The sequence below is a fragment of the Beta vulgaris genome, chromosome 2, assembly GCF_026745355.1.
Source record: "Beta vulgaris subsp. vulgaris cultivar EL10 chromosome 2, EL10.2, whole genome shotgun sequence".
In the NCBI taxonomy this organism is placed as follows: domain Eukaryota; kingdom Viridiplantae; phylum Streptophyta; class Magnoliopsida; order Caryophyllales; family Amaranthaceae; genus Beta; species Beta vulgaris.
Window position 1 is genome coordinate 20,135,093 of NC_079203.1, and position 25,061 is coordinate 20,160,153.

The 25,061-nt window shown below is 39.8% G+C and overlaps 1 protein-coding gene across 1 annotated transcript; it reads right to left on the minus strand.

Annotated features, from left to right (window-relative positions):
- Nucleotides 1–615: 615 nt before the first annotated feature.
- LOC125494740 (uncharacterized) lies at nucleotides 616–1,233 on the minus strand. The gene has a single exon (XM_048638503.1). It carries the CDS (start codon nucleotides 1,231–1,233, stop codon nucleotides 616–618), a length of 618 nt encoding a protein of 205 aa, XP_048494460.1.
- Between the last annotated feature and the right edge of the window lie 23,828 nt (nucleotides 1,234–25,061).

Here is a 25,061-nt window from a genome sequence, read left to right on the forward strand (position 1 = left end):
TTTCTTGAGCGAGGCAATCCTATGATAAAATCCATAGATACAGAGTCCCACTTCCAATCAGGTATTGGTAAAGGTTGTAGCATCCCTGGCATCTTCCCTCGATCGAATTTAATCTTTTGACATGTCAAACACTTTGCCACAAATCTCGAAGCATCTCGTTTAAGTCCCTTCCACCAAAATGTTTTCTTGAGGTCCTTCACAAGTTTATCTCTTCCTGGGTGAATGGAATAAGGGCTATTATGGGATTCCCTTAAAATTTTATCCTTCAATTCATGGTCATCTGGAATACACCATCGATTATGAATCATAATACCTCCATTTTCATGAAGGTGAAAATCAGTAGATTCCCCATTTTCTATCTTACATCTTATGTCATTCAGGAATGGGTCATGTTGTTGTTTCTGAATAATTTCATCGAATAAAGTTGGTTGAATAGTCATTGCATTAAGGATACCTTGAGCTTCTCCTTTTTGTATAATGACTAGGTCTAATCTCCTCATCTCCTCATAAATTTCTTGTGGTACAGAAATGAGTCCATTCACCATTCTTCTAGGTATTCGACTTAGAGCATCAGCCACTCGATTGGCTTTTCCTGGATGATATTGGATGTCTATCTCATAGTCCTTGATCAATTCCAACCACCTTCGCTGTCGCATATTCAATTCCTTCGAAATACCGTGTCACCTTGAACTTTTCCGACTTCACTAAGTCAGGTGCGAATCGGGATAGCTCGACAAACTTCGCCGTATATTCTACTATCGACATCTTACCCTGACGTAAGGTAAGGAATTCACACTCCTTCTTAGTCTGAAGTGCTGGAGGATAAAACCTTTCCCGTAATTTCTCAAGGAACTTATCCCAAGTAAAATCAGGTCGTTGAGCAATATTTTTCACAGTCTTCCACCACATATCTGCTTGTCCATCTAAATAGAATGATGCTAACTTCACTCTTAGATTGGTTGGGCAATTCACCATATCCAGGAGTTTTTCCATATAAGCGATCCAATCCTCGAACTTTACTGGATCAGGTTCCCCATCATAAGTCCTAGGATTGTGTGATGCTAACCTTTTATAAAACTTTCCCTCATCATCTGTATCCTTATTTGCCTGGTTATTCTCCAACAGATTCAACAATCGGGTATTCATATTTTCTAACTGGTTAATTCTAGCCTCCATTTGGTGAGTTGAATCACCAGATCCTGATGATGAAGCACCAGCTCTAGTTCCTACCATCCTAATTAAAGAAAATGAAATACTATTACCTTCCCACTTATTAAATTAAGCACATAACATAAAAGTAAAGTAAAGAACAATCACATATGCACACCAAAATTTGCTCTTATATAGAAGCATATAGTTTCAACTTATACAACCATATCCGAGTAATCAATAATACTATCTACATATGTATATACTATTTACATTAGTTAATACTACTATATTCTAATACATATACACGACTCATAGGCCCAAAAGTTAGTATACTTATATATATCCTAACATCATATACCCAAAAAAAAAGGATCATTTTCACTTTAAGTTCCTTCCAACAATCTAATCTAGTCGAAAAGTATCTCGTACGTAACCGCTGTCACTACTACTCCCTGAATCTATCTGTCCTGGTTTGAAATCCGAATCGTAACTTGAGCTACCCTCATAAGAGTAACTGATTTCATCTTCGATATCTTCATCTCCTTCTATGTTCTGATCTTCTATTCCGTCATCTTCTATCTCAACCTCTTCTATTTCCATTTCCGGATCCTCCTCTTCAGTTTCTTCACTATCAGAACTAATATTTATATACTCAATTTCCTTATGGTCTTTCTCGGGCTGATTAACTTCTTCAATGCTGCTTTTAGTTATCCTACTAGGACCTGCTTCATCCTCAAACTTCCTCTTTTTAGGAGGCACTTCCATATTCTTGTTACCACCACCCATTCTAGCATTCTCCCAATCTATTTGAGCCTCTACTTCCTTCATTTTCCTGTTCTTATACTCTTCATATGATATGATAGTACCCTCTTTTCTCCCCTTACGATCCACTTCTTGGATCCTCCTATAAACTTCCTCAACCGTGACGTTCCATTGTATCAACTTCTTGTCTATCGTAACATAGTCGATTTCTGACCCCCTTAATTCTCTGTCAGGAATATAATAGTCTAATATCTTCCAGTATTCTTCCATAAGATCTCTCCATGGATCATTCAAAGGCAAAGTCTTTACTAATGCATAAGCTTGAACTTCCGGACGAGCATATGGGTTTTCTTCTCCCCGGCCCATTACTTGATTATATTCCACAATTGCCTTCATTACTTGTCTTGCACAAGCAGGTGCATCAGTATAACATAAGCTAGCAGAGAATAGAGTGTCTGGTTCTCGAACCCCTGGAATATCTTCACCTATGCTTTCAAAAGGGTCCGTCCATGTATCCTCAGAATCAGAAGTTTCAATCACTATTGGCTCCCCTCTACTTCCTGGATTCATCTACATCATCAAAACATAACATCAATTAACAACTAGTCCAACTCAAACTTCATAGTAATCACCTTATAAGAACATAGAATAGTCATACTTATACATTCTAATGTCTTAATTTAGCTCGGATACCACTTGTAACAGCCCAAACCTCCACTAATCTTAATCAACATCGTTTAATCACAACGAAAGCGTTATGACACTAAGATTTGGACTATTACCATGACATTCTCAAATTATAAGGAAGAGAATATCGAATTACCTCAAAAACATACTTTATACATTACTTAATGCATACAAAGCTGTCCTCATAAGAGCTCTTAGGTTACATACACCAAAAACTAACTAAAGTTCAGTCTATCACTTGCTTAACTATAGTCTATCACTTGCTTAACTATGTAAACATATGTATATAGATGTCATTACTTAATTTACATTATTGAAAGTCTATTACAAAAGTAAACACCTTCATCACATATCCTCGTACCAACCTGCATCAAACTCTGCCACCCACCGAGTGACAGGCCACAGAAATGACAAAACAATCAGCAAAGCTGAGTACACACTGTATAATAGAAAATACAAGTTTAGGTGTATTTTGAAAACTAACACATAGTTATAATAACAGATAATCACCCTTAACTTAGTTACTATGGTTTCACAAAATCAATCGTTTGGCATGAACGCGAGTGGAGAGGGGTACCACGCAGTACCAGCTGTCTCCAAACTAGTGAGGGTCGTCACCCAGCCTTTTATTGTTATGCTTGCAAGACTTACCCGGACATGTCCTATAAGCCAGGGATTAGCCCTCCTGGAAGGCAACAACTAGGGACTTACCCGCCCTAACTCGGGGTGCCTATTCATGCCTCACTTTCATATTTATAAAATAAGATATTTAATGGTTTATACTTTAAACCTCAATACTCAAAATCCTTATCAACTCATCCTTAATACTCATAACTCTTATCAACTCCTTTCAATTACCCTTACTTTGATAGTTGAGAAGATTTAGGGTTTTCATACTTAAAACTAGTTTTTAACATAATAACTTTGATAGAACTTAACCAATTATGTCTTAGGGAATTAAATAATACTCAAACATATATTTCATCAAGAGATTACCAATTATCAATTACTATATAAGTTCATGTACTAAGCACATCCCATTTAGAAGCATAATCGTAAGACTTAGTGTATAAGTGTTGTTTAGGTCAATTGAAACATCTCTAATGAACCTTAGCATGTTATACTTATGTAATATACTCAATATACACATAATAATACACATATCATACATAAATTCATTTCATAAACATGCTTTACACAAGAAAGAAACAATCACTTAACTATAAGAGTGGAAAATCTCTAGGTTAAACCAAACTAAGTGTGTACCTTAGCTAAGGATGCTTAAAGCTCACGAAATCCTTAATCACTTGGTTAACTACTCCTACAGCTTCCCTGAATGTATAAAATGCTAAAGATTAGTTTCAACAAGCTTATAGATATGAAAAACTAAGCTTAAATACAGAGATGTAAACTGTTGAACTTACAGCAACTATGTGACTTTGAACAAGGTTTTCTATATGATTTTATGGTCTAAAGGTTGGAACCAAAGGTTGACAACTTGTATGGATGTTTAGAAGAGTTCTATGTAGAGAAAAGTGGGTGTCAAAGAGGAGAAAATATGAGAAAGGAGACGAAAACCCAGAACAGCCTTTTATAGCCTGTTCTGGCGGTACCCAAGGAGGAGGGAAAGTGATCTGGGCAACGTCGGTTTCTTGGAGTTTCTGGGTGTTCTTGCTTGAGGTGTTAGCCTTTGGTGTTGGCTATCATGCATCAAAGGGCTTTGAGAGATCGACACTTGAGTAGCTGTAAGCAGCTTTCTTTGAGGATAGGTATGAGCTGTAATTCAGCTGGCCAGGTTTTACTATGTAAGCAATTTACCTTGTTAGCCACGTAATTCTTGGGCTTAAATGACCATTTTAACCTTAAGACATCTTAAGCATGTCATATATCAAGTTTGGTTAGGTTCTGAGCTCGGATTCAATCCCGAAAGGCTCTTTAACTGGAAGGTTATCGTTACCCGATAAAACAATCTCTATACGATTTTCACAATCTTAATGTTTAAGGCTCTCAAGGACTTTTCAACTTATCTATTGGTTTCCAAAGTCTTCTTATCCAATAAGAATGGTAGATCTTACCTACTTTTGCCTCGTATGGTGTTGGAGAGTATTCTAATCTACTTTAAGCACTACAACCAAATGAAACTTAGCATAACTGATAGTTTCAAGTAACTATCTTCCACCTAGAACCTTAAAATCCTATAACTCTATATGAAGTAGTCAATTAACTTACGTAAAACATATAAGTTAACTAATTAAACATAATATCATAGGAAATACACAGTTAGACTGCTCTGTAGTTACTTTAATACGATCTCATGCTTTAGCACATAATCAGGGTTTTGAGTTAGGGCTTCTTAGGGCTATTACAATAAATAAGGGGGGAAACATTCTGTAAAACACAAGTCTTTACATTGCTCTTACTTACACTCTTTCTCTCTTCTACAATTACAATATTCTTAAGTGTATCTAGTATAAGCTATAAGCTGCTAGCTGTAAGTTGTAATCTTCTCATATAGTGGATTGGTGGACTCAATCCACCCGCGGTTTTTACCCTCTTCCTGGGGTTTTCCGCTTCACCATTTCTTGGTGTCTTTGTCTCTTCTTTGCACTTCTTTAATTCCGTAGCTAGTTTCTTTAATTTTCTAGCTGCATTTGCATTAGTTGTAGATCCTCAGCTAAGTTCTGCCTGATCAGAATTTGGCATAAACAGTTTGGCGCCCACCGTGGGGCTCTACAGCTAAACTCTCATCAAAATCCCAAAAAGAAACACTTCAACCCAACTTTGAAATGGCTGACGATTCTGCTGAAGCAATGAAAGCAGCTTGCTGAAGGCTCAAGAAGACCTTCACCGCACTCAATCTGAGCCCAGCAGACCATTGACAGCCTCAGAAAAGGAATTGGATTCTGTCAAAAGTAACAAAACACCTAAACACGTATCCGGAACGTAATTCCTAAGATTCTGATCTCGAGGATTCCGAAGCCAGTGAAGGTGAAGATGGAGCAGCTAGGTCTGACGATGAAGCAGATGAAGCTGATCCTGCAGCTAGAAAATGACGCTCCTAGAATCTCAGAACAGGAAGATACTCCGCATGCTGACGAAGTTAGCTGGAGCACCAACCCCTGTGGCTGAAGAATCTCCTGATGGCTACGCTCAATCCCCCTTCGTGGAAGAAATCGCAAGAGCCAGGATTCCCAAAAAGATCAATGTGACCCAGCCTCACAAGCTGTATGATGGAGTGCGATCCCTATGACCATGTGCTCAATATAACAGAAGATGTGGACTCTGTCCATTCCTGAGCATCTGCTGGAAGCCACCATGTGCAAGTCCTTCGGGCCACCTATCTGGCCTGCTTTACAATGGCTGATAAGTCTTAAAGCCAGGTAGCATCAAAATTTTGCTGCTTTAATTAACAAGTTTTATATGCAGTTTGCAAGCAGCAGAGTCCTAGAGAAGCAACCGGCGACTTGTACCGCATCACCCAGAAAGCTAATGAAGCTGTGAGGCAGTACCTGGATCGATTCAACAAGGAATGATCTCTGTCAAGAACCTGGATGTCCCCCACGCTATCGAAGCATTCAGGAGAGGACTAACCTATAAATCTAGATTGTATTATGAATTGACCAGGTACCCATGTGGCACATTCGAAGAGGTCAGGGCCAGAGCTATGGCTGAAATACGTGTCGAGGAGGACGAGGCGTCCAGTACGTGAGCGAGCCTAGCTACGATCGGAAATCCCAGAACCAGAAGAAGATGATTGGCGCCACAGCCATATCAGAAGCGCGAAAGTAATAAGTAGCCAGCAAGGCCACAGGTAAATCGCTAATAACGATTACCCTTCCATTGCTTCCTACTGTTTTAACGTGGATGCAGGAGGCGTAGTAAACGCACTAGAAAAGCTGGGAACACGCTAGTGGCTCGCAAAAGCGACAGACCAGACAGCGAGAAGGACACCACCAAGTGGTGAGCTACATGGCGACCATGGCCATCGAACAGAAGAATGCAATGCTCTCAAAAAGGAATGGCATGGCTGCTCAAGAAGGGCTATCTCGAGCACCTGATGGGGAAGAAAGGGCAGCGAGAAGAAAAGCTGGCCCCAGCCAGCAACAACCTCATCCGCCACCTGAGCCCCTACACGATAAGGTAATCAATTCTATCTCTGGAGGTTCAGAAATATGTGGACTAACATACTCTGCAGCCAAGAGATTTGCTCGAGAAGGTTCCAAAACCCACCAGCCCGCTGAGGAGTGCTGAAGAGAAAAAGCTCAGGAAGCATGACCATCAGCTTCACGAAGAAGATGGAGATGAGAAGCTGATAATCATGACGGCCTCGTCGTATCTCTCACCGTCAGCATTAATGAATCGATTTTCAGCTCAATATCATTTTCAAAAGCGCTCTAGAAAGCATGGGGCTGCAGGAAGCTGATATCCTCAGAAGAAGCAACGTTCTGTTCGGGTTCAATGGCGAGCCAGCTACAACGCTCGGGAGATCGTTGCCCACTATGCAAAAGGAGTCAACCTCCAAACCAGGTTCAATGTGGTAGATTGTCCCTCAGCATAAAATATCATAATGGGGACACATGGATCCACAAAATGCGAGCTGTACCTTCAACCTATCACCAGACTATTAAGTTCCCTACCAAGTGGGGAGTCAAGAAATCAGGGGCGATCGCAAGCTGGCTAGGGAGTGCTATAGCATATCTCTAAAAGCAAAAAAGGAATCTATCTAGCAATTACAGCAAGGTCCAGCGCCAGCCAAGCCAGCAGATCAAGATGTAGATGAAGTGGCGTTGGACCCAGCAAAGCCAGAGCAGACCGTGCAGATTGGGGCATCCCTGCCAGCTGAGGAGAAGCAGCGGATTATTGAGTTCTTAAAGAAAAAATAAGCTGTTTTCGTGGAGCCAGAAGATATGGTAGGCATTGAGCCTGACATCATACCCAAGCTAAACGTGATCCTAATCAAAGCCCGTGAAGCAGAAAAGAAGGAAGTTTGCTCCAGAAAGAATATGATAGTCAACGAGGAGTGGACAAGCTACTAAAGCTGGCAAAATCCGAGAAGTCAAATATCCGACTGGCTAGCTAACGTGGTGGTTGTGGAAAGAAAAATGGCAAAGTGGCAGTGTGCATGATTTTACAGATCTCAATAAGGCGTCCCCAAAGATCCATTCCCGCTGCCACATATTGATGCATTGGTGGAGCTACAGCTGGCCATGAAAGGCGTTCCTGATGCATACTCAGGTTACAATCAGATACTAATGGATCCTGCAGATCAAGAAAAGCCGCCTTCATGACTGAAAGAGGATCTATTGCTATAAAGTAATGCCCTTTGGGCTAAAAAATGCGGGTGCCACCTACCAGCGGCTAGTCAACAAGATGTTCGAGAAGCAGCTGGGGGACACGATGGAAGTCTATATAGAGACATGCTGGTCAAAACAAAGAAAGCAGAAGGACATGTGGACACCTGCAGAAACCTTTGAAGTCTTAAAGAATATGGGATGAAGCTAATCCTAGCAAGTGTTCCTTCGGTGTCCCAGCAGGCAAGTTCTGGGTATATAGTCACCCAGCGAGGAATAGAAGCCAATCCCAGCCAAGTGCAAGCACTAATCAATATTCAACTCAGAACCTGAAAGAGGTCCAGAAGCTGACAGGAGAGTAGCTGCGCTGAAAGATTCATATCCAGATCATCCGACAAGTGCCACTGTTTTACAACGTGCTAAAAAAGAATAAAGGATTCAACTGGACAGATGAGCATGAAGCTGCATTGCAGGATCTGAAGGCCTACTGGCTCAACCTCCCCTACTATCAAAGCCATCTCAGGAGAGACTCTCCAGCTGTATCTAGCTGTTCAGCAAAGCGGTAAGTGCGGTACTAGCCAGGGAAGCTGAAAATCAACAACTCCCAGTTTATTACGTTAGCAAATCTTGCTAGATGCTGAAACCAGGTACACATCACTTGAAAATTAGTGTTAGCTTTTATATGGCATCTCGTAAGTTGAGACACTATTTGAGTCTCACCCATTCATGTTATGACTAATTACCCCATCAAAGCAGTGTTACGAAAACCTGAGCACTCAGGGAGAATGGCCAAATGGGCCATATCCCTAAGTGCACATGACATTAGATATCTGCCCAGGACAGCTATAAAATCGCAAGCCCTAGTTGACTTTAGCCCTGACCTAGCAGCTACCTTTGAGGAAGAAGTGCGCCACATTAACAAAGTAGGTAAATCAGGCTCCTGGCAGCTGTATGTGGATGGATCTTCAAACTTCAGAGGAGCTGGTCTAGGTATAGTGCTAAAGTCGCCACAAGGGGACATGATAGTACGTGCTATCTGCTGCGATTTTAAAGCTACCAACAATGAGGCTGAATATGAGCCTTAATTGCAGGTATGATACTGGCACATGATTTAAAAGCTAACAGTTTGCATGTCTTCAGTGATTCGTTGCTAATAGTAAGCCAGGTAAATGGAGAATACGCAGCTAAAGATTCAAAATGGCCTCTTACCTGAGCTAGCAAAGACAAAGCCAAGTTATTCGAAAGTTCAGCATAAAGCAGATCCCAAGGGACCAGAATACCAAGGCCGAGCCTAGCTAACCTCGGATCAGCACTTAGAAAATGCGATTTCAATCAATACCTATAGCCACCTAGCTGAGCCAGCTATCAGCAAAGAGGTAAACATGGTGCAGCAGATGCAGCCAGGCAGGAAACGCTAGCTGGACCCAGCCAATCATCGATTTGGAGAGGGGCATCTGCCAGAAGATAAGCTGGAAGCTAGGAAGCTGCGAATGAAAGCCACAAGATATCATGTTATTTCAGGCACTCTATTCAAAAGAGCTTCGCCAGCTATGACTATTGCAAAGATGCTTGAGAAAGACCAGTGGGAGCCCACATCAAGGAGTTCCATGAAGGTGAATGCGGGTCTCATGCAGCTGGAAGAAGCCTATCGAACAGATCCTAGCATACGGGTATTATTGGCCAACCATGCGTGCTGATGCTAAGAGGTATGTGCAAAAATGCGAAAGCTGCCAGAAACATGCAGGTATGTCCCATCAGCCAGCTGAGATATTGCATCCCACCTTGACACCCTGGCCTTTCATGAGGTGGGGCATGGATATTGTGGGGAAGCACCGTAGCCCAGGGCAAAAAGTTTTCATGCTGCACTCACAGATTACTTCTCCAAATGGATCGAAGCTGGGGCATTCCAGCAGGTGAGAGATAAAGAAGTAATATCCTTTTTGCATACTAACATTATCTGCAGATTCGGGGTACCTAGCGAAATTTTTTGTGATAACGAATCACAGTTCATAAGTGACAAGACAAGGCAATTCTGTCCAGAATGGAACATTAGTCTGATAACTCCACACCTAGATACCGCAGCTAACGGACAAGCTGAGTCCAGCAACAAAGTAATCATCAATGGCATTAAAAGGCGCCTGAAAGCTAAGAAAGGAAAATGGGAGAAGAACTGCCTAAGGTGCTTGGGCAAACAGAACAACACCAAGAGGCGCTACAGGAAGAACTCCTTTCTACTTGTGTATGATGCGAGGCGGTGTTACCTGCGGAAGTAGCTGTCCCTACAGCTAGATATGGATTGATGACTCCTGAAGCCAACGACAAAGAGCTTAGCTATGACCTGGATTCCATCGAGGAGTTAAGAGATAATGCATTAATACGGATGGCTGCGCAACAGTAAATAGTGGCTCGTAGCTTCAACAAGAATGTCAAAGCCAAGGTATTCAAGGTAGGAGATTGGGTTCTAAGGAAAGTTTTCCAAAATACCCAAGAGGTCAATGCAGGTAAGTTAGGGATAAGCTGGGAAGGCCCTTATCTAATTGATCAAGTAGTTGGAAAAGGAGCTTATCGACTAACTACTAAAGATGGAAAAGCAGTACCTAGAAGCTGGAACGCTTCTCACCTAAGCTTATCATTTCTAACCTGGGGCATTAGCCAGGTTACTACCGGGCCATAGACGCCAGAATCTTCAAGCAAGGCAACCATTGTTTTGCATAAAGCATTGGTCCACCAGGTAAACAACAAATTACTTTTGTTGATGGCTTAAGTACTTTATAATTATTGCTTGTAACAGCTGGCCAGCTAAGTCCAAATTCATGCGCAGGCAAACGCAAGGGGTCGCAGCACCCAGGTAGGTAGCTAGAATTACAAGGTCCAGCTACAAGGTCGTAGCACCAGCTTGAGCAGCTAAGGGTTAAAGCACCAGCTTAGCTGAATGGTCGTAGCACCAAGGAAAGGGCCCACCAAAGATGAACAACGATTACACCAGGTAAATATGTTGTTCAAATTCAAGAACAAAGCATGCATGTAACATAAGTATTTATCAAAGTATCAACAGCTAAGATCAAAAGGCAAAAGATAAGTCCAAACGATTAAATAGCTAAAAGAAAATTGTTCTTAAAAAACACATTGCCCCATGGACAATGGTAAAAATACCAAAGCTGATTAACATTAAATTGTTCTAGAGAGAAAGCTGATAAAGAGTTAAGGCAATCAAGAAACTACGCTAGCATCATCACCAACAGCTTTTTCCTTGTCGCCAGGAACAGCATCTTCTGGCTGGCCAATTGTAGTTGGGGACTCAGCTGTGGATTGCTCAGAATCGTTTGCCTTGCTGCCCATAGCCAAGGCTTCCAGAGAAGCCATGGAGTCCAGCTTAAGATACCTGTCAATGTAGGCATTAACGCCTTTGTCGTCCAGATTTTTGAAGCGGATCAGGTAAGCTAGTTTAGCTGTCTCTATGATTTTGGCTTCAGCTTGAATGTCTAGAGCCCTCTCTTCAGCATCTTTAGCGGTGGCTGTTAGGCGCTCGATCTCCTGCACAGCTGTAGCCAATTTCTCGTCCTTCTCCATTCTCTCTTTCTTCATCAGCTCTAATTCAGCAGCCAGTTTGCTCTCAGCATCTAGCCTAGCCTGCTTCTCCCTCTCTAGCTTGGCCTGGTGGCTAAGGTTGTCTTTTTGCAGCCAAACCACCTTATCCTGAAGGGAAGCCACAGTTCGTAGGCTATCCCGAGCAGCTAGGCAATTTTGGGTGAGCTGGCATAAGAAAGAAAGGACATAAGAATAAAAGAGGTACTAATGTTTAATGAACAAAATAATATTTTAATATGCCTGACCTGTAGAGATAGCTGGACAGCGTGATTCAGAGTTACTTCTGGATCTTGCCCTTTAAGCCTCCTCTGCGCGGCTGGGAACAGCAGTTTCTCAGCAGAAGGCCAAATACCACCTTCCAAACCTTCCTCAGCTAGGAAGTCAGTAGTTAAGCTCACCAGGAACTCCTCTTCCTTAGGGAGTTTAGACGTGATGTCTATGAAAGTATGAACTGAGGCTGAGCGTAGATGCTTGCGGGGGAGTTTCTCAACCTGAGAGTGGGCAGAGGGAGCTGCTGGTCGTTTTCTATTTTTCAGCCTGTCCATGGCGTCCTCATCAGAAAGAGTGCTAGACTTAGCTTGGGCTGCATGCAGCAGGTAGTTAGTTTAACCAAAAAAGTCTAAATTAAATCTCAGAATAATAAGGTGATTAGGATCAGTCTGTACCTGAAGACATTGAGTTCGTGCGAGAGGGAATCTTTAAGTCTAGTGGAGTGATCTCAGCTGGGGCACTGTAGGTGCGTTTTTCAATGGGTAAGTCAAATAGGCCTGCTAATCTCTCTGCTTGTTCTGGTATCTGGGAGATTATAGGACCAAGACCTGCAGGAAAAACAAGGTAAGAACCTAGTTAATTCATTTTTTAGGAATAACAGACAAAATTAGATGAACAAGTACCTTTATTAGACCATCCCCCAACTAGAAAACTCCCGGCTTCACCTAGAGAGTCTTTTACTACGAAAAAATATCTGGTTTTCCAGACAGAGTCAGAGTAAATGGTGTCATCTATCAGAGGAGGATAAGCAGGTTTTCCACGAGGCTGGCATCAGCTGGCCTGGTGAAAGGTGGAGGACTTCCATAAAGGATCTGGTGAGAGGTGTAAATTCGTAATTGTAACCCAATAGAAAGGGATGTTCGTAGAAACAAACATAATCTTCGGGGCAAAATTCAGGTCTGCATGTCTCAGAAGGAACGATAATTTGAGCGCCTTCAGGGAAATTCCCCAGTTTCTTAAGCTCATCTATTTCTTGCGCAGTGACTGACGAAGGCACATCGTCAATTGCCTTGCCCATCAGAAAGAAGAAAGGAAAGAGTAAGAAAGTAAGAGGAGAAGAAGTTTACCTGAGAAGAAGAAAAGTCCGCAAGAAAGTAAAGTGAAGTCTCAAGAGGGGATAAAAGATCTTTAAATACTAGTAGTTCAACGGTAGCCTAAACCAACGGATAGATATTAAATGTTGCATAAAATTTATCTTTTAGCTGCTGATAAGTAATCAATTACCTGATAAGTCTATCTTTTTCCAAGAAAATTATCTTTTTAGCAGTTTAAGGAGATTATCTCTTAAGTAGAAAATTTTTTATCTTCAAACGTTTTTCGTCGGGAAGAAGGGTAAAAAATCTTCTAAGGTAGTACAAGCTTATCTTAATCTTGAGATAAATATTTTTGCTAACAAATGTTTTGTTTTGATTGGTAACTTGCGATTTTAACTCAGTTGCACCTAGGTTGGCATCACAATTTAGGGGCAATTGTTATGTCCTAAAATCTTCATAAGCTGGAACTTGCAGGTAACATGTTTGTCACAGCTAGAGAGCATCAGGTAGCAGCTACAGCAAGCAGAGACGAAGAGTGCTAAGTAATCCGGTTGGAAGAACATTGGGTGCTAACCAAGACCAAGTCAAATAAATGACGTTAGGGCAAAGAAGTAGGAAGAAGTGGTTAGCTAGCAGAAGAGAAGATCTCCCTTGATTCTAGGAGTGGTGGCACCTTCTTAGGAGAGTTTGTTGTGCAACGTTCAAATGGAAGAATAACGTTATACAAATGTATTAGTATAAATAAGGGGGGAAACATTCTGTAAAACACAAGTCTTTACATTACTCTTACTTACACTCTTTCTCTCTTCTACAATTACAATATTCTTAAATGTATCTAGTATAAGCTATAAGCTGCTAGCTGTAAGTTGTAATCTTCTCATATAGTGGATTGGTGGACTCAATCCCACCCGCGGTTTTTACCCTCTTCCTGGGGTTTTCCGTGTCACCATTTCTTGGTGTCTTTGTCTCTTCTTTGCACCTTCTTTAAATTCCGTAGCTAGTTTCTTTTATCATTTCTAGCTGCATTTGCATTAGTTGTAGATCCTCAGCTAAGTTCTGCCTGATCATAATTTGGTATAAACACCCACGTTCACCAACTCCTGTGTAGTAAGCAATATAGGAACCTGCCCGGATTTGAAACAGTGTACAGAAGCAAGTGTTGAAGACTGCGTTAGCATTGAGTGCAGTTCGACAACTTCCTGATCAACCTCTTCCAGTAACAAAGCCAATAAATGACATGTCCTGTTTGCAAAAGCAGAAATAGATGTCTTACTTTGAAAATAATTCATATACCTCCTTATATTGGAATGGACAAACATTTCCAAGCTTGATTAGCAGCAAGAACATTAACATGCTTCACGACAGTCCAAATCATTATAGATAAGCAGATTCAGCAAATGATGTTCTGAAGTAAACTATAACGGTGCGCAGATCTCTTACGGAAATTCTTTTATCTTGATTCCAATTAATGCTACATAAGTACGTGCTAATTAAAATTTTAGTCCAAAACCTCATCAATGTGCCTTCCTATTCCCATAAAAGATATCATTAACATGTCAAAGTTGCACATATATCTCTTTCCTTCAATAAACTCTAAGGGAAACGATAAGGTGAAATTGTTATCGTGCGCACTTGAGCCCAAATGGGCCGGAAAAAGAAGGCAACGACGTCGGTAAATGGCTCGCCGGCACCAGAATCGTCTTCAGGTTGCAATACAAGTTCTATTAGAGCAGAAGAGATAACCACTGAAGCTCAAACCAATGGAACAGTAACAATGATTGCAAAGGAGAAGGAGGTGCGATTGGAATCTTATGGTGCTGCTCCGGTGGTTGGGGTACAACACCAGGAAGTAGCTCAGAACAAGTGGAAAGGATTCACTGCCAAGAACCGGATGGGAGAAAAAGGTATGGGTTTAAGTTTTGTAGCTCCAATGGTTATTGAGGGTAGACAAGTTGCTAGATTGGATAAATCTGAAACTGAAAGATTAAGTGAACAATGGAGGCATGCTTTGATCATTTATGTAGTAGGGCAAAATCCTACTATTACAATGCTTGCTGATTATATGAAAGCCCAATGGAATGCAAAGGTGGAACCAACAATTTACAGACATGATGAAGGCTATTTTATAGTTAAACTGGGAACTCATGAGGATAGGGATGTTATTCTGTATGCTGGACCTCACATGTTCTTTGGTAAACACATGATTGTTAAACAATGGGTTGCTGATTTTGATTTCCATAAAGAAGTGCTGAAAGTGGTCCCAGTTTGGGTTAGGCTTCCAAACCTTCCACTGAATTGCTGGAGTGATAACTCACTTAGTAGGATTGGAAGTCTATTGGGGTGCCTATTTATGCAGATGAGTGTACCACAAAGGTTCTGAGGGTTTCTTTTGCTAGGATTTTGATTGAAATGGATGTTACAAAGGAAATCCCTTAAGAAGTGGAGGTTGAAGATCCAAATGGAAGGTTGTTTAAACAAAAAGTAATGTATGATTGGCTACCTGCTTTTTGTCATAAATGCCAAATGCTTGGACATAACTGTGATAAAACCATTCCCAGGAAACCTTCGAAGCCTGTACAAAAGTGGGTTCCAAAGAATGTAGGACCTCCTAAGGAAGTAGCAGCTGGTACCTCTGATAATATTGGTGCTCCTCTCTTAGTAGTAGATCCTAGTTCTACTGGTGATCCTATTAAGTAGAGCTAAATATTGCAGAGACTTTGACCCCTGTTTCTACCCCTGTGCAGAGAGGGGAGGAAGAGGAACCTTGGAAAGTGGTTACTAGGAAGTCTAAAGGGAAACAAGTGTCATTCCATTCTGCCAGGATGGTTAATTACTCTCAAGACCTAGGAAAAACTGGGGGTGCTAGGGGACCTCATCCCTACTTATCCTAATGAATCTTGTTGCTTGGAATGTAAGAGGTCTCAATGACCCTCTTAAAATAAAAGAAACAAAGATTTTCTTACAGCAACATCAGGTGGAAATTTGTGCTTTGTTTGAGACAAGAGTCAGGGAGCATAAAGCTATGGCTGTTCAGAGGAAATTTGGGGCTAGCTGGGATTGGGTGAGTAATTATGACTACTCTCCCAGAGGTCGGATTTGGATAGGGTGGAAGCCTGGAATAGTTAGAATTAGTGTGTTGAGCATGACAGAACAATGTGTCATGGCTCAAGTGTTAAACCAAATTAATGAACCAGCATATACCCTACCCTTATAGCTGTTTATGGCCTACATACTATAGCAGATAGAAGGCAACTATGGTTGGATTTAAGATGCATGATGGAAGAAGCAGTGGGGCCTTATTTTATAATTGGTGACTTTAATGCAATCTTACAAGCAACATATAGGGTAAATGGAACTCTTGTCAGTGAAGCTGAAACTAGAGACTTTGCAGAATTCATTATGGACATGGGGGTGATGGAAGCTCCTTGTACAGGAGCTTATTATTCTTGGAATAACAAAGCTATTGGTGAAAGAATTCTTAGTCGAATTGACAGGGCTTTTATCACAACTGACCTATTAGCCAAATTTCTATATGTATTGGTGAAATATCTTCCAGAGGGGATCTCAGATCATACTCCTGCTGGTAGGTTTTTGTTCAAGGCAAGAATTACGCTGAACTGTTTGTTGTGAACAATAAAGGTATGGTAACAATATTAATCAAAACAGTAAAACATAATAAGAAGTAAGAATTACCTTTTGTCACTTGCTTTTTCCCTTGTTACTTCGCTTGGTTTTGTTGAATTTAAAATATTAATCTGGGTGTTTGGAAAAGGGAATTGTAGTTGACAGTGTAGTGTGTTTACGGTTTGCCGATTATGGAGAAGAGAACATAAAGAACTGTCAAGAATTGTGGAGCACACTTTTTGGAAGTTACCTTGGAGGTGGAAACTAATATTAGAGATACAGTTATTCATGTAGTTTCTCCACTAAATTAGGAATTTTAATTTATTTTTTGAAAAATTTAGCTTTGATAATATTTGGGATGTTACTGATGTAAGTCGCCAGATTATTTATTGATGTGATTTTTTTTGTTTTTAATTAATTGGGTAGTTACTAATTTGTGGATTTGTTTTTTTGTGTGTGTGCAAAAGTGGGTTACAAACCTTCATTATCAGAGGTACCAGCTGCTAATTCCTATGGATTTAAGGACTCTAATTATTCGAAGCAAAGCATAGAGAGATGTAACTTACTGAATCAAATTAAAGACTTTTGTTGAAGAAGCATTTAGCTCATAAAGTTTAAGAAGAAAGATACAATCACCAACCAAGTGGATGAGCTCTGTATCCTTCACAACCATCAATGGTGACTAAGCGTCATCACCATCTACAACAACTTCTCTCTCAAACTCTCTTGATGAAAGGAATGAACTTGGTGCCTTAGGAACTTGCTTAGGCGCTACTGACTGAGGAGACAAAGGGTGCAAACGTACCCTTTTGGACCCAACCAATATGGAGTACACATTTGAGTCCCCTTCATGGATGACCTTCCTATCAAATTGTTATGGTATGCCAAGCAAAAGATGGGATGCACTCATAGGCAACACATCACACCAGAATTCATCCTTATAGCCCCCTATGAAAAATACAATCAAAGCTTGTTTATTAACCCTCATGTCAATGCTATCATCCAACCAACTAATCTTGTAAGGTTTTGAGTGTGTTCTTGTGGTTAAATTAAGCTTTGAGACTATAGCTATAATAACATTTGTACAAGAGCCACTATCTATAATTACATTGCACGTACGCTCACCTACCTTGCAGCTAGTGTGGAAGAGGTTTTCTCTTTGTTCCATGCTAGGCGTGTGGTCTACGTGTAATGCACGCCTTACTACACCAAATAGCTTTGAATCATCCTCCACAAAGGCATCTTCTTCTTCCTCGTCTCCTAGGCTATGTACTTCATCCAAAATAAATTCATAAACTTCTTCATCCTCTTACAATGCTAGGTAATGTCTCATGGTGAGTGCCTTCCTTGTAGAACAATTGCTTGCTATGTGCCCCATTCCTTGACACTTGAAACATCCTCATCTCTTCAAACTTCTCCTTTGGCACGAGGACTTTGGCCTTCTCGACCTTAATGTCTTGTTTAGGTAGGTTGGTGTTCTTGGGCCCGTCGTACCATTTTGAGTAGGAAGCTACATCTTTAGCCTTTGAACTACTATCAAATTTAGAGTTGTACAAACTCTTAGGTTTTTCTTCCTTCTCATGATCCTCAAACCTCCTAGCCAACTTTGTCACATAATTAAACGTGTGATATGTGGACACTTCCACTTTCTAAGCAATGTTTCGGTTTAAGCCTTGAATGTATCTTGCAATCTTCATAGGTTATTTTTCTTATAAATCACACACAAGGCATAATTTGTCGAATTCCATGGTGTATTCATAGACACTAACCGTATCTTGGCTCAAAGTAGTGAGATTTTTGATATTTCTTTTGTTGATAATCACTTGGTAAGAACTTTTCTTTAAGCTTCTCTTTCAATTTTGCCCAACTACAAAGCTTCTCCTTGCCTTTCTTGGCTTGTTTTGCCTTCAAACTTTCAAGCCAAATACCAGCATATTTGGTGAGTCTTATGGAGGCTATCATGAATCGTTTCTTGTCATCACAGCCTCTATAAACACATACCGTTTCAAGTTGGTGAATCCACTCCAACAGGTCCTCATGGTTGCTATCTACTATATAGTCATCCAAGTTTAATCCACGATCATCATTGTATGTGGTTTTGGTTGGTCTTTCTTCACGGTCCTCCCCTTCTTCATCCGAATCTATACGTATGAATGTACACTATTAGGATCGAGTTTCTTTTATAGGATCATGGCAATATCATCCATTCTTGTTCCCAATCTATTCATGTTACTACTAAGTTCATTAATGCTAGTAGTGTTTTCATTGAGTCGAATTTAGGAATTATATTGGAGTCATGTAAGGTCGTTCATGGCCTTGGCTAGCTTTTCTATTTCGAATTCCATGGTTATGCTTAGAAGGTGAACTCCCTACACTTAATGATTGCTTATTGCAACGTAAAGATTAAATCTTGGATGTAAAAGATCAAATCTTCGATGTGCAAAAATACTCCCTACACTTGCTACTTTCTTCTTGCAACGTAAAGATTGAATCTTGGTTGTAAAAGATCAAATCTTGGACGTGCAAAAATACTTCCTACACTTGCTACTTTCTTCTTGCAACGTAAAGATTGAATCTTTGTAGTAAAAATTCAAATCTTGGACGTGCAAACCCCTCAAACTATGCTTAACCCTCATATCTTGATAATGCAAAGAGAATCCTTTTTATTCTCTCCTCACTCGAAAACTGATACCACTTAATATGATTACTAAACCAAGAAAGCTTAATAATAATGTATGAATGTAAATCTTGAACTTTATGAATCCAAGAATCGAAATCTTTGAATCAATTCGAACATAAGGGATATTTTTTTTGATTCAAGATCACTCCTGAACTTGAGAACATGAATCTAAACACTCTTAAAATCTAATATCACTCCTGAAATTAAGATGTTTACTACAAAAAACTTATCACTCCTGAAAAGTCTTTAATGGTTTGATTAGTTTAGCTCACAAGCAAAACAATAATCAAGAATTCTTTTGAAACAAAATGTAAATCTCGATTAATCAACATAACAAATCGCCTTATATAGGCTACAACCTATTCTAATACAACTTGGAAAACAAAAACTAACAAGATATGAATTTAACTAAACACACGCCTATCTTAAATCCTAGCTAAACTATAACATCTAATAAGATAAGTAAAACAATAACTAACATAACAAATCCTAACAGAACTAGGATTCTATGTAACAACGAAGTGTAAATCCTAAAAAAACTAGGATTCTTTGTAACAACCAAGTCCTTGAGCTTGGACTCCTTCTTCACTTTATGCCTTCCACGAGACAAGTCATTACACATGCTAAAACTTGGTTTCTTCCATTAATATTGAACCCCATGTTCTCCATCACCAAGTCAATAGGCTCATGTAGAACAAGTGCCTTTGCATCCGCATCAAGTACTTAATGGACATCCTTGAGCATTTTAAGCCTGTAGAAGTGTTCAGATAACAAGTCATAAGTTTTATGGACCCCAAAGTGACCACCAATAGCATCTCCTGCACCAATAACTCACACACACCAATAACTCACACACACTACACCTAGGCATACATAGACGATTTTCCTTGAATAAGAAATCATCTTGGACAGTATAGGAGCCATAGGGAGCAAGAATCAATTCTTTGAATTCGTCATCATCACAGTAATGTTGTTTTAGAATCTCAAACCTAAGTTTGTAGGCTTCCATGAATGCCAGCAAATATCACCTCCTAGACAATGCATCCGCCACTATATTCTCCTTGCCTTCCTTAAATTTAGAAGACAACATGAAGGATTGCAAAAATTCCACCCACTAATCATATATCCTATTAAGCTTTTATTGCCCATATATGTGTTTAAACTCTCATGACCCGAGTGGAGTACAAAAGGGTTAGGACGAAGATAATAAGATCAATGCTCGAGTGCAAGACTGTGGCGTAAAGTTCCTTATCATAAGTGGAGTAGTTGAGCCTAGCTCCACTTAATTTCTCACTAAAAATGGCTATGTGGTGTTTTTCTTGTAGAAGCACAATGCCTATACCTAAACCACTAGCATCTACTAAAAATAGTGTGGAGAAATCCGGTAAAGCAAGAGCTGGTGCATTACATAGGCTAACCTTCAACTCTTCAAAGGCCTTATTCGCATTGTGAGTATAAGCAAACTCACCCTTGTTTGTAAACTTAGTGAGAGTAGCATCAATGGTGCTAAAGTTGCGGATGAACCGTCTATAGAAACTTTCCAAACCATGACAACATCAAATATCATGAGCATTCTTTGATCTTGGCCAAGAAGAGATGGCTTCTACCTTTGAAGGATCAACCCTTTACACCATCACTAGACACAATGTACCCCAAGAAAACAAGACTTGGAACAAAAAACATACACTTTTCCATCTTACCATAGATAAGTGTTGTGCATGTAAGGCTTTAAACACTTGTTTTAAATGTTTAAAGTGCAACTTTTTTGTTTGCCAATAAATTAGGATATCATCTAAATACACAACAACAAAATAGTTAATAAAAGGGTGTAATACCTCATTCATGAGCCGTATGAAGGAACTTGGTGTGTTACCTAACCAAAGGGCATAACAATCCATTCATATAACCCTTGTTTAGTTTTGAAAGCAGTCTTTCACTCTCGTTTGGTGGTATCCACTCCGTAAATCAATTTCGGAGAAGATATTGATGCCATGTAACTCATCTAACATATCATCTAGTCTAGGCATAGGAAACCTATATTTAATTGTTATGTTGTTTAGAGCTCTACTATCCACACACATTCACCAAGTACTATCCTTTTTAAGCACTAATAAAAGCTAGGAAAGCATAAGGACTCTTGTTTTCTCGTACATACCCTCAGTTAATCAACTCTTGGCTTATCTTTGTAGCTCTTGGACTTTTCGGGGTTGCATCTATAAGCTGCTTTGTTGGGGAGAGTGGCTCCTGGAACCAAATCAATGGCATGTTCTATGCCTCTAATAGGAGGGAGTCCCAGTGGAAGGTCGTTTGGAAAGACATCTTCATACTCTTTGAGAAGTGCAGCCAAGGTGGGATCTTATGGGGGATCTTTGAGAGGTGTTGCCTCTCTAATGTACTGGACATACCCCGTACTTCCATCCTTAATTTCTTTCTCAAACTCAGCACCAGATAGGAAGAGATTTGATGCAAATACAAAGGCACTTGTGCTACATGAGCCTATTGACTTGGTTATGGAGCATCTAGGGTTCGAACACAAGTGAAGAAACCGAGTTTTGGCATGTGTGGTAACTTGGTTCATGGAAGGAGGTGTGGACATGGATGGCAAGGAGTAAAGAAGAAGTCCTAGTTCTGTTAGGATTTGTTCTTACTTATTACATAGAATCCTAGTTATGTTAGGGTTTGATATTTAGTTATTATTACATATATATTAGGGTTTATAGTTTGACTAGGATAACGTATTAATGTTAGGCGTGTGGAATTAGTTAGATTCATCCTAATTCTTATCTTGTTAAGTTTGGTTTTCCTAGTTGCATTAGTATAACTTATAGCCTATATATAGGCGTATTAATAAATCAATAAAACTTAAATTTTCGTTTGTGTTTAAAACATACTTGTGATTATTATTTTGCTTGTGGGATAAACTAATCAAACCATTAAAGACTTTTTAGGAGTGTTAATGATGCGGATGCAAAGGCACTTGTTTTACATGAGCCTATTGACTTATGGAGCATATAGGGTTCGAAATAAAGGGAAGAAACCAAGTATTGGCATGTGTGTTGACTTGGCTCATGGAAAGTGGCGTAGACATGGATGGCAAGGAGTAAAGAAGAGGTCCTAGTCCTGTTAGGATTTGTTCTTACTTATTCCATCGAATCCTAGTTCTATTAGAATTTGCCATGATAGTTATTATTACATACCTATTAGGTTTTATAGTGTAAATAGGATAACATGTTAATGTTAGGCGTATGGAATCAGTTAGATTTAGCCTAACTCTTATCTTGTTAGAGTTTGTTTTCCTTGTTGCATTAGTATAACTTGTAGCCTATATATATATAGGCGTATCATTACATCCATATACTTAGATTTTATTTTTGTTTAAACATACTTGTGATTATGGTTTTGCTTGTGAGCTAAACTAATCAAACCATTAAACCCTATTCAGGAGTGTTAAGTGTTTAGTGTTAAACATCTTAATTTTAGGAGTGTTATTAAGAGTGTTTAGATTCTTGTTTCAAGTTTCAGTAGTGATCTTGGTTCAAGAAATATCCCTTGTTCGAAATTGTATCATCGTGTGTCGTTTCTTGAAATTAACAAGTTCAAGATTCAAATTCATACTTGATTATTAAGCTTATTGGCTTAGTTTTCATATCAAGTGGTATCAGTTTTCCAGGGAGGAGAGGATAGAAAGGATTATCTTTGTTTTGCCAAAGATCCGAGGGTTGGAGACAAAGTTCGGGTGTTGCTACACATTATAGACTTGAACTTTTACTAGAAAGATCCATTCTTTACGTTGCAAGCAAGTAGTAACAAGGGTTATGAGTGATTTTCACGTCCAAGATTCAATCTTTAAGGTAAAGAAAGACAAGGCAAGGGTAGGAGATCACATAGCCATGGAGTTCGAAATGGACAAGCTCACCAAAGCTATACAAGATCTTTCAAAATTGCAATATGATTCCCCAAATCCGGCTCAATGAAAACACTACTACTATTAATGGGATTAGTAGTAACATGAATAGGTTGGAAACAAGAATGAATGCTATTGTAACAATCATATAAAAGAATCTTGATCCGAATAGTGCCACATTCACAGACGCCAATTCATATGAAGAAGGAGAGGAACATGCAGAAAGATCATCCAAGAACACCTACAATGATGATCGTGGCTTAAAGTTGGATGATCACACAAGAGATAGTAATCCAGAAGAGCAGTTGGATTGGATTCGCCAACTTGAGAAGGTATGTGACTATAGAGGATTTGATGACATGAAAAGATTCAAGATTGCCTCCATAAGGTTAACCAAATATACTGGCATTTGGCTTGAGAGTTTGAAGGCAAAACGAGCCAAGAAAGGCAAAGAAAAGCTTTGTAGTTAGGCAAAATTGAAAGAAAAGCTTAAAGAAAAGTTCTTGCCTAGTGACTATAAGCAAAAGCAATATGTAAAGCTCACTTCTTTAAGCCAAGATACGCTTAGTGTACATCAGTACACCATGGAATTCGACAAGCTATGTCTTGTGTGCGCTTAGAGGAGAAAGAATCCATGAAGATTGCAAGATACATTCAAGGTTTGAACCGCCATATTGCCAAGAAGGTAGAAGTGTCCAACTATCACACATTTGAAGATGTGACGAAGTTGGCTAGGAGGTTTGAAGAAAATGAGAATGAAGAAAGACCTAAAAGTTAGCATACTCCTATGTATGATACTAATGCAAAGGCCAAAGCTGCAGCTTCCTACTCTAAGTGGTATGAAGGGCCCAAAAAGACCACCCAACCTAAGGAAGACACGAGGGTTGAGAAGCCTAAAGTCCTCGTTCCAAAGGAGAAGTTTGAGGAAATGAGGAAATGTTTCAAGTGTCAAGGAAGGGGGCACATAGAAAGTAATTGTCCTAAGAAAAGAGCACCCACCATGAAATAATACCTAGCTTTACAAGAAGAAGAGGATGTGTATGAGTTTGTTCCTGAAGAAGAGTAAAACCTAGGTGCTATCAGAGCCTGGTTCCTCTAAAATCAGTTAAAACTGAGGAGCTAGTACCTGATAATCATGAACACTTCGGGAAAAAGATTGGATGAAGGTTACTCAACTTAACGTCCACCTATGTTTAATGGAAAGCACTATCCATACTGGAAGAATCGTATGAAAACTTTCATTTAAGTTGAAAACTATCAAGTTCGGAGAGTGATCGAAATCGGTGACTTTGAAGTCACAGAGAAAAATGAAAAAGGTGAGAGTATTCCCAAACCTCCCTCAAAATATGATAAAGATGACCTCGATAAGATAGAGATGAACAACTTAGCCAAGAAGATTCTTCACTATGGTCTTGGTCCCCATGAACACAATAGAATCATGAGATGCAAATCGGCAAAGCAAATGTAGGAACTTCTACAGGTTACGCACGAAGGAACAAGCGAATTCAAGAGATCAAAGATAGATATGCTCATGCACATGTATGAGTTATTCTAGTTGAAGCCTAAGGAGTTAGTTCATTATATGTTCACTATGTTCTCCAACATTATCAATGAGCTTGAATCTCTATGGAAGGCTATTACTCCAGAGGAACAGGTTCGAAAAGTTCTAGGGAGTCTCCCATAGGATGACAAATGGATGGCGAAAGTCATAGCTTTGCAAGAAACCAAGGATTCACCACATTCAATATCGAGCAACTTGCAGGTTCCTTGTTGACTCATGAGTTGCACCTAGGAACTCATGAGGCTGATCCTAGTAGACCTAAAGCTTTGGCTCTCAATTTTGAAGAACAAGATGATTCAAAAACTGATGATGAGGAAGCAGCATTGATCGTGAAAATGTTCAAGAAGTTCTTTAATAGGAACTACAAAGGGAAGAGCACGAGAATGTTCGCAAAGTTAAGCTGTCATAAATGTGGAAGTCCTGACCACTTTATTAAGGAATGTCCACTTTGGGAAAATTGACAAGGGTAAAGGAAAATACAAGGAGAAAGGAAAGGAATAGCAAAAGC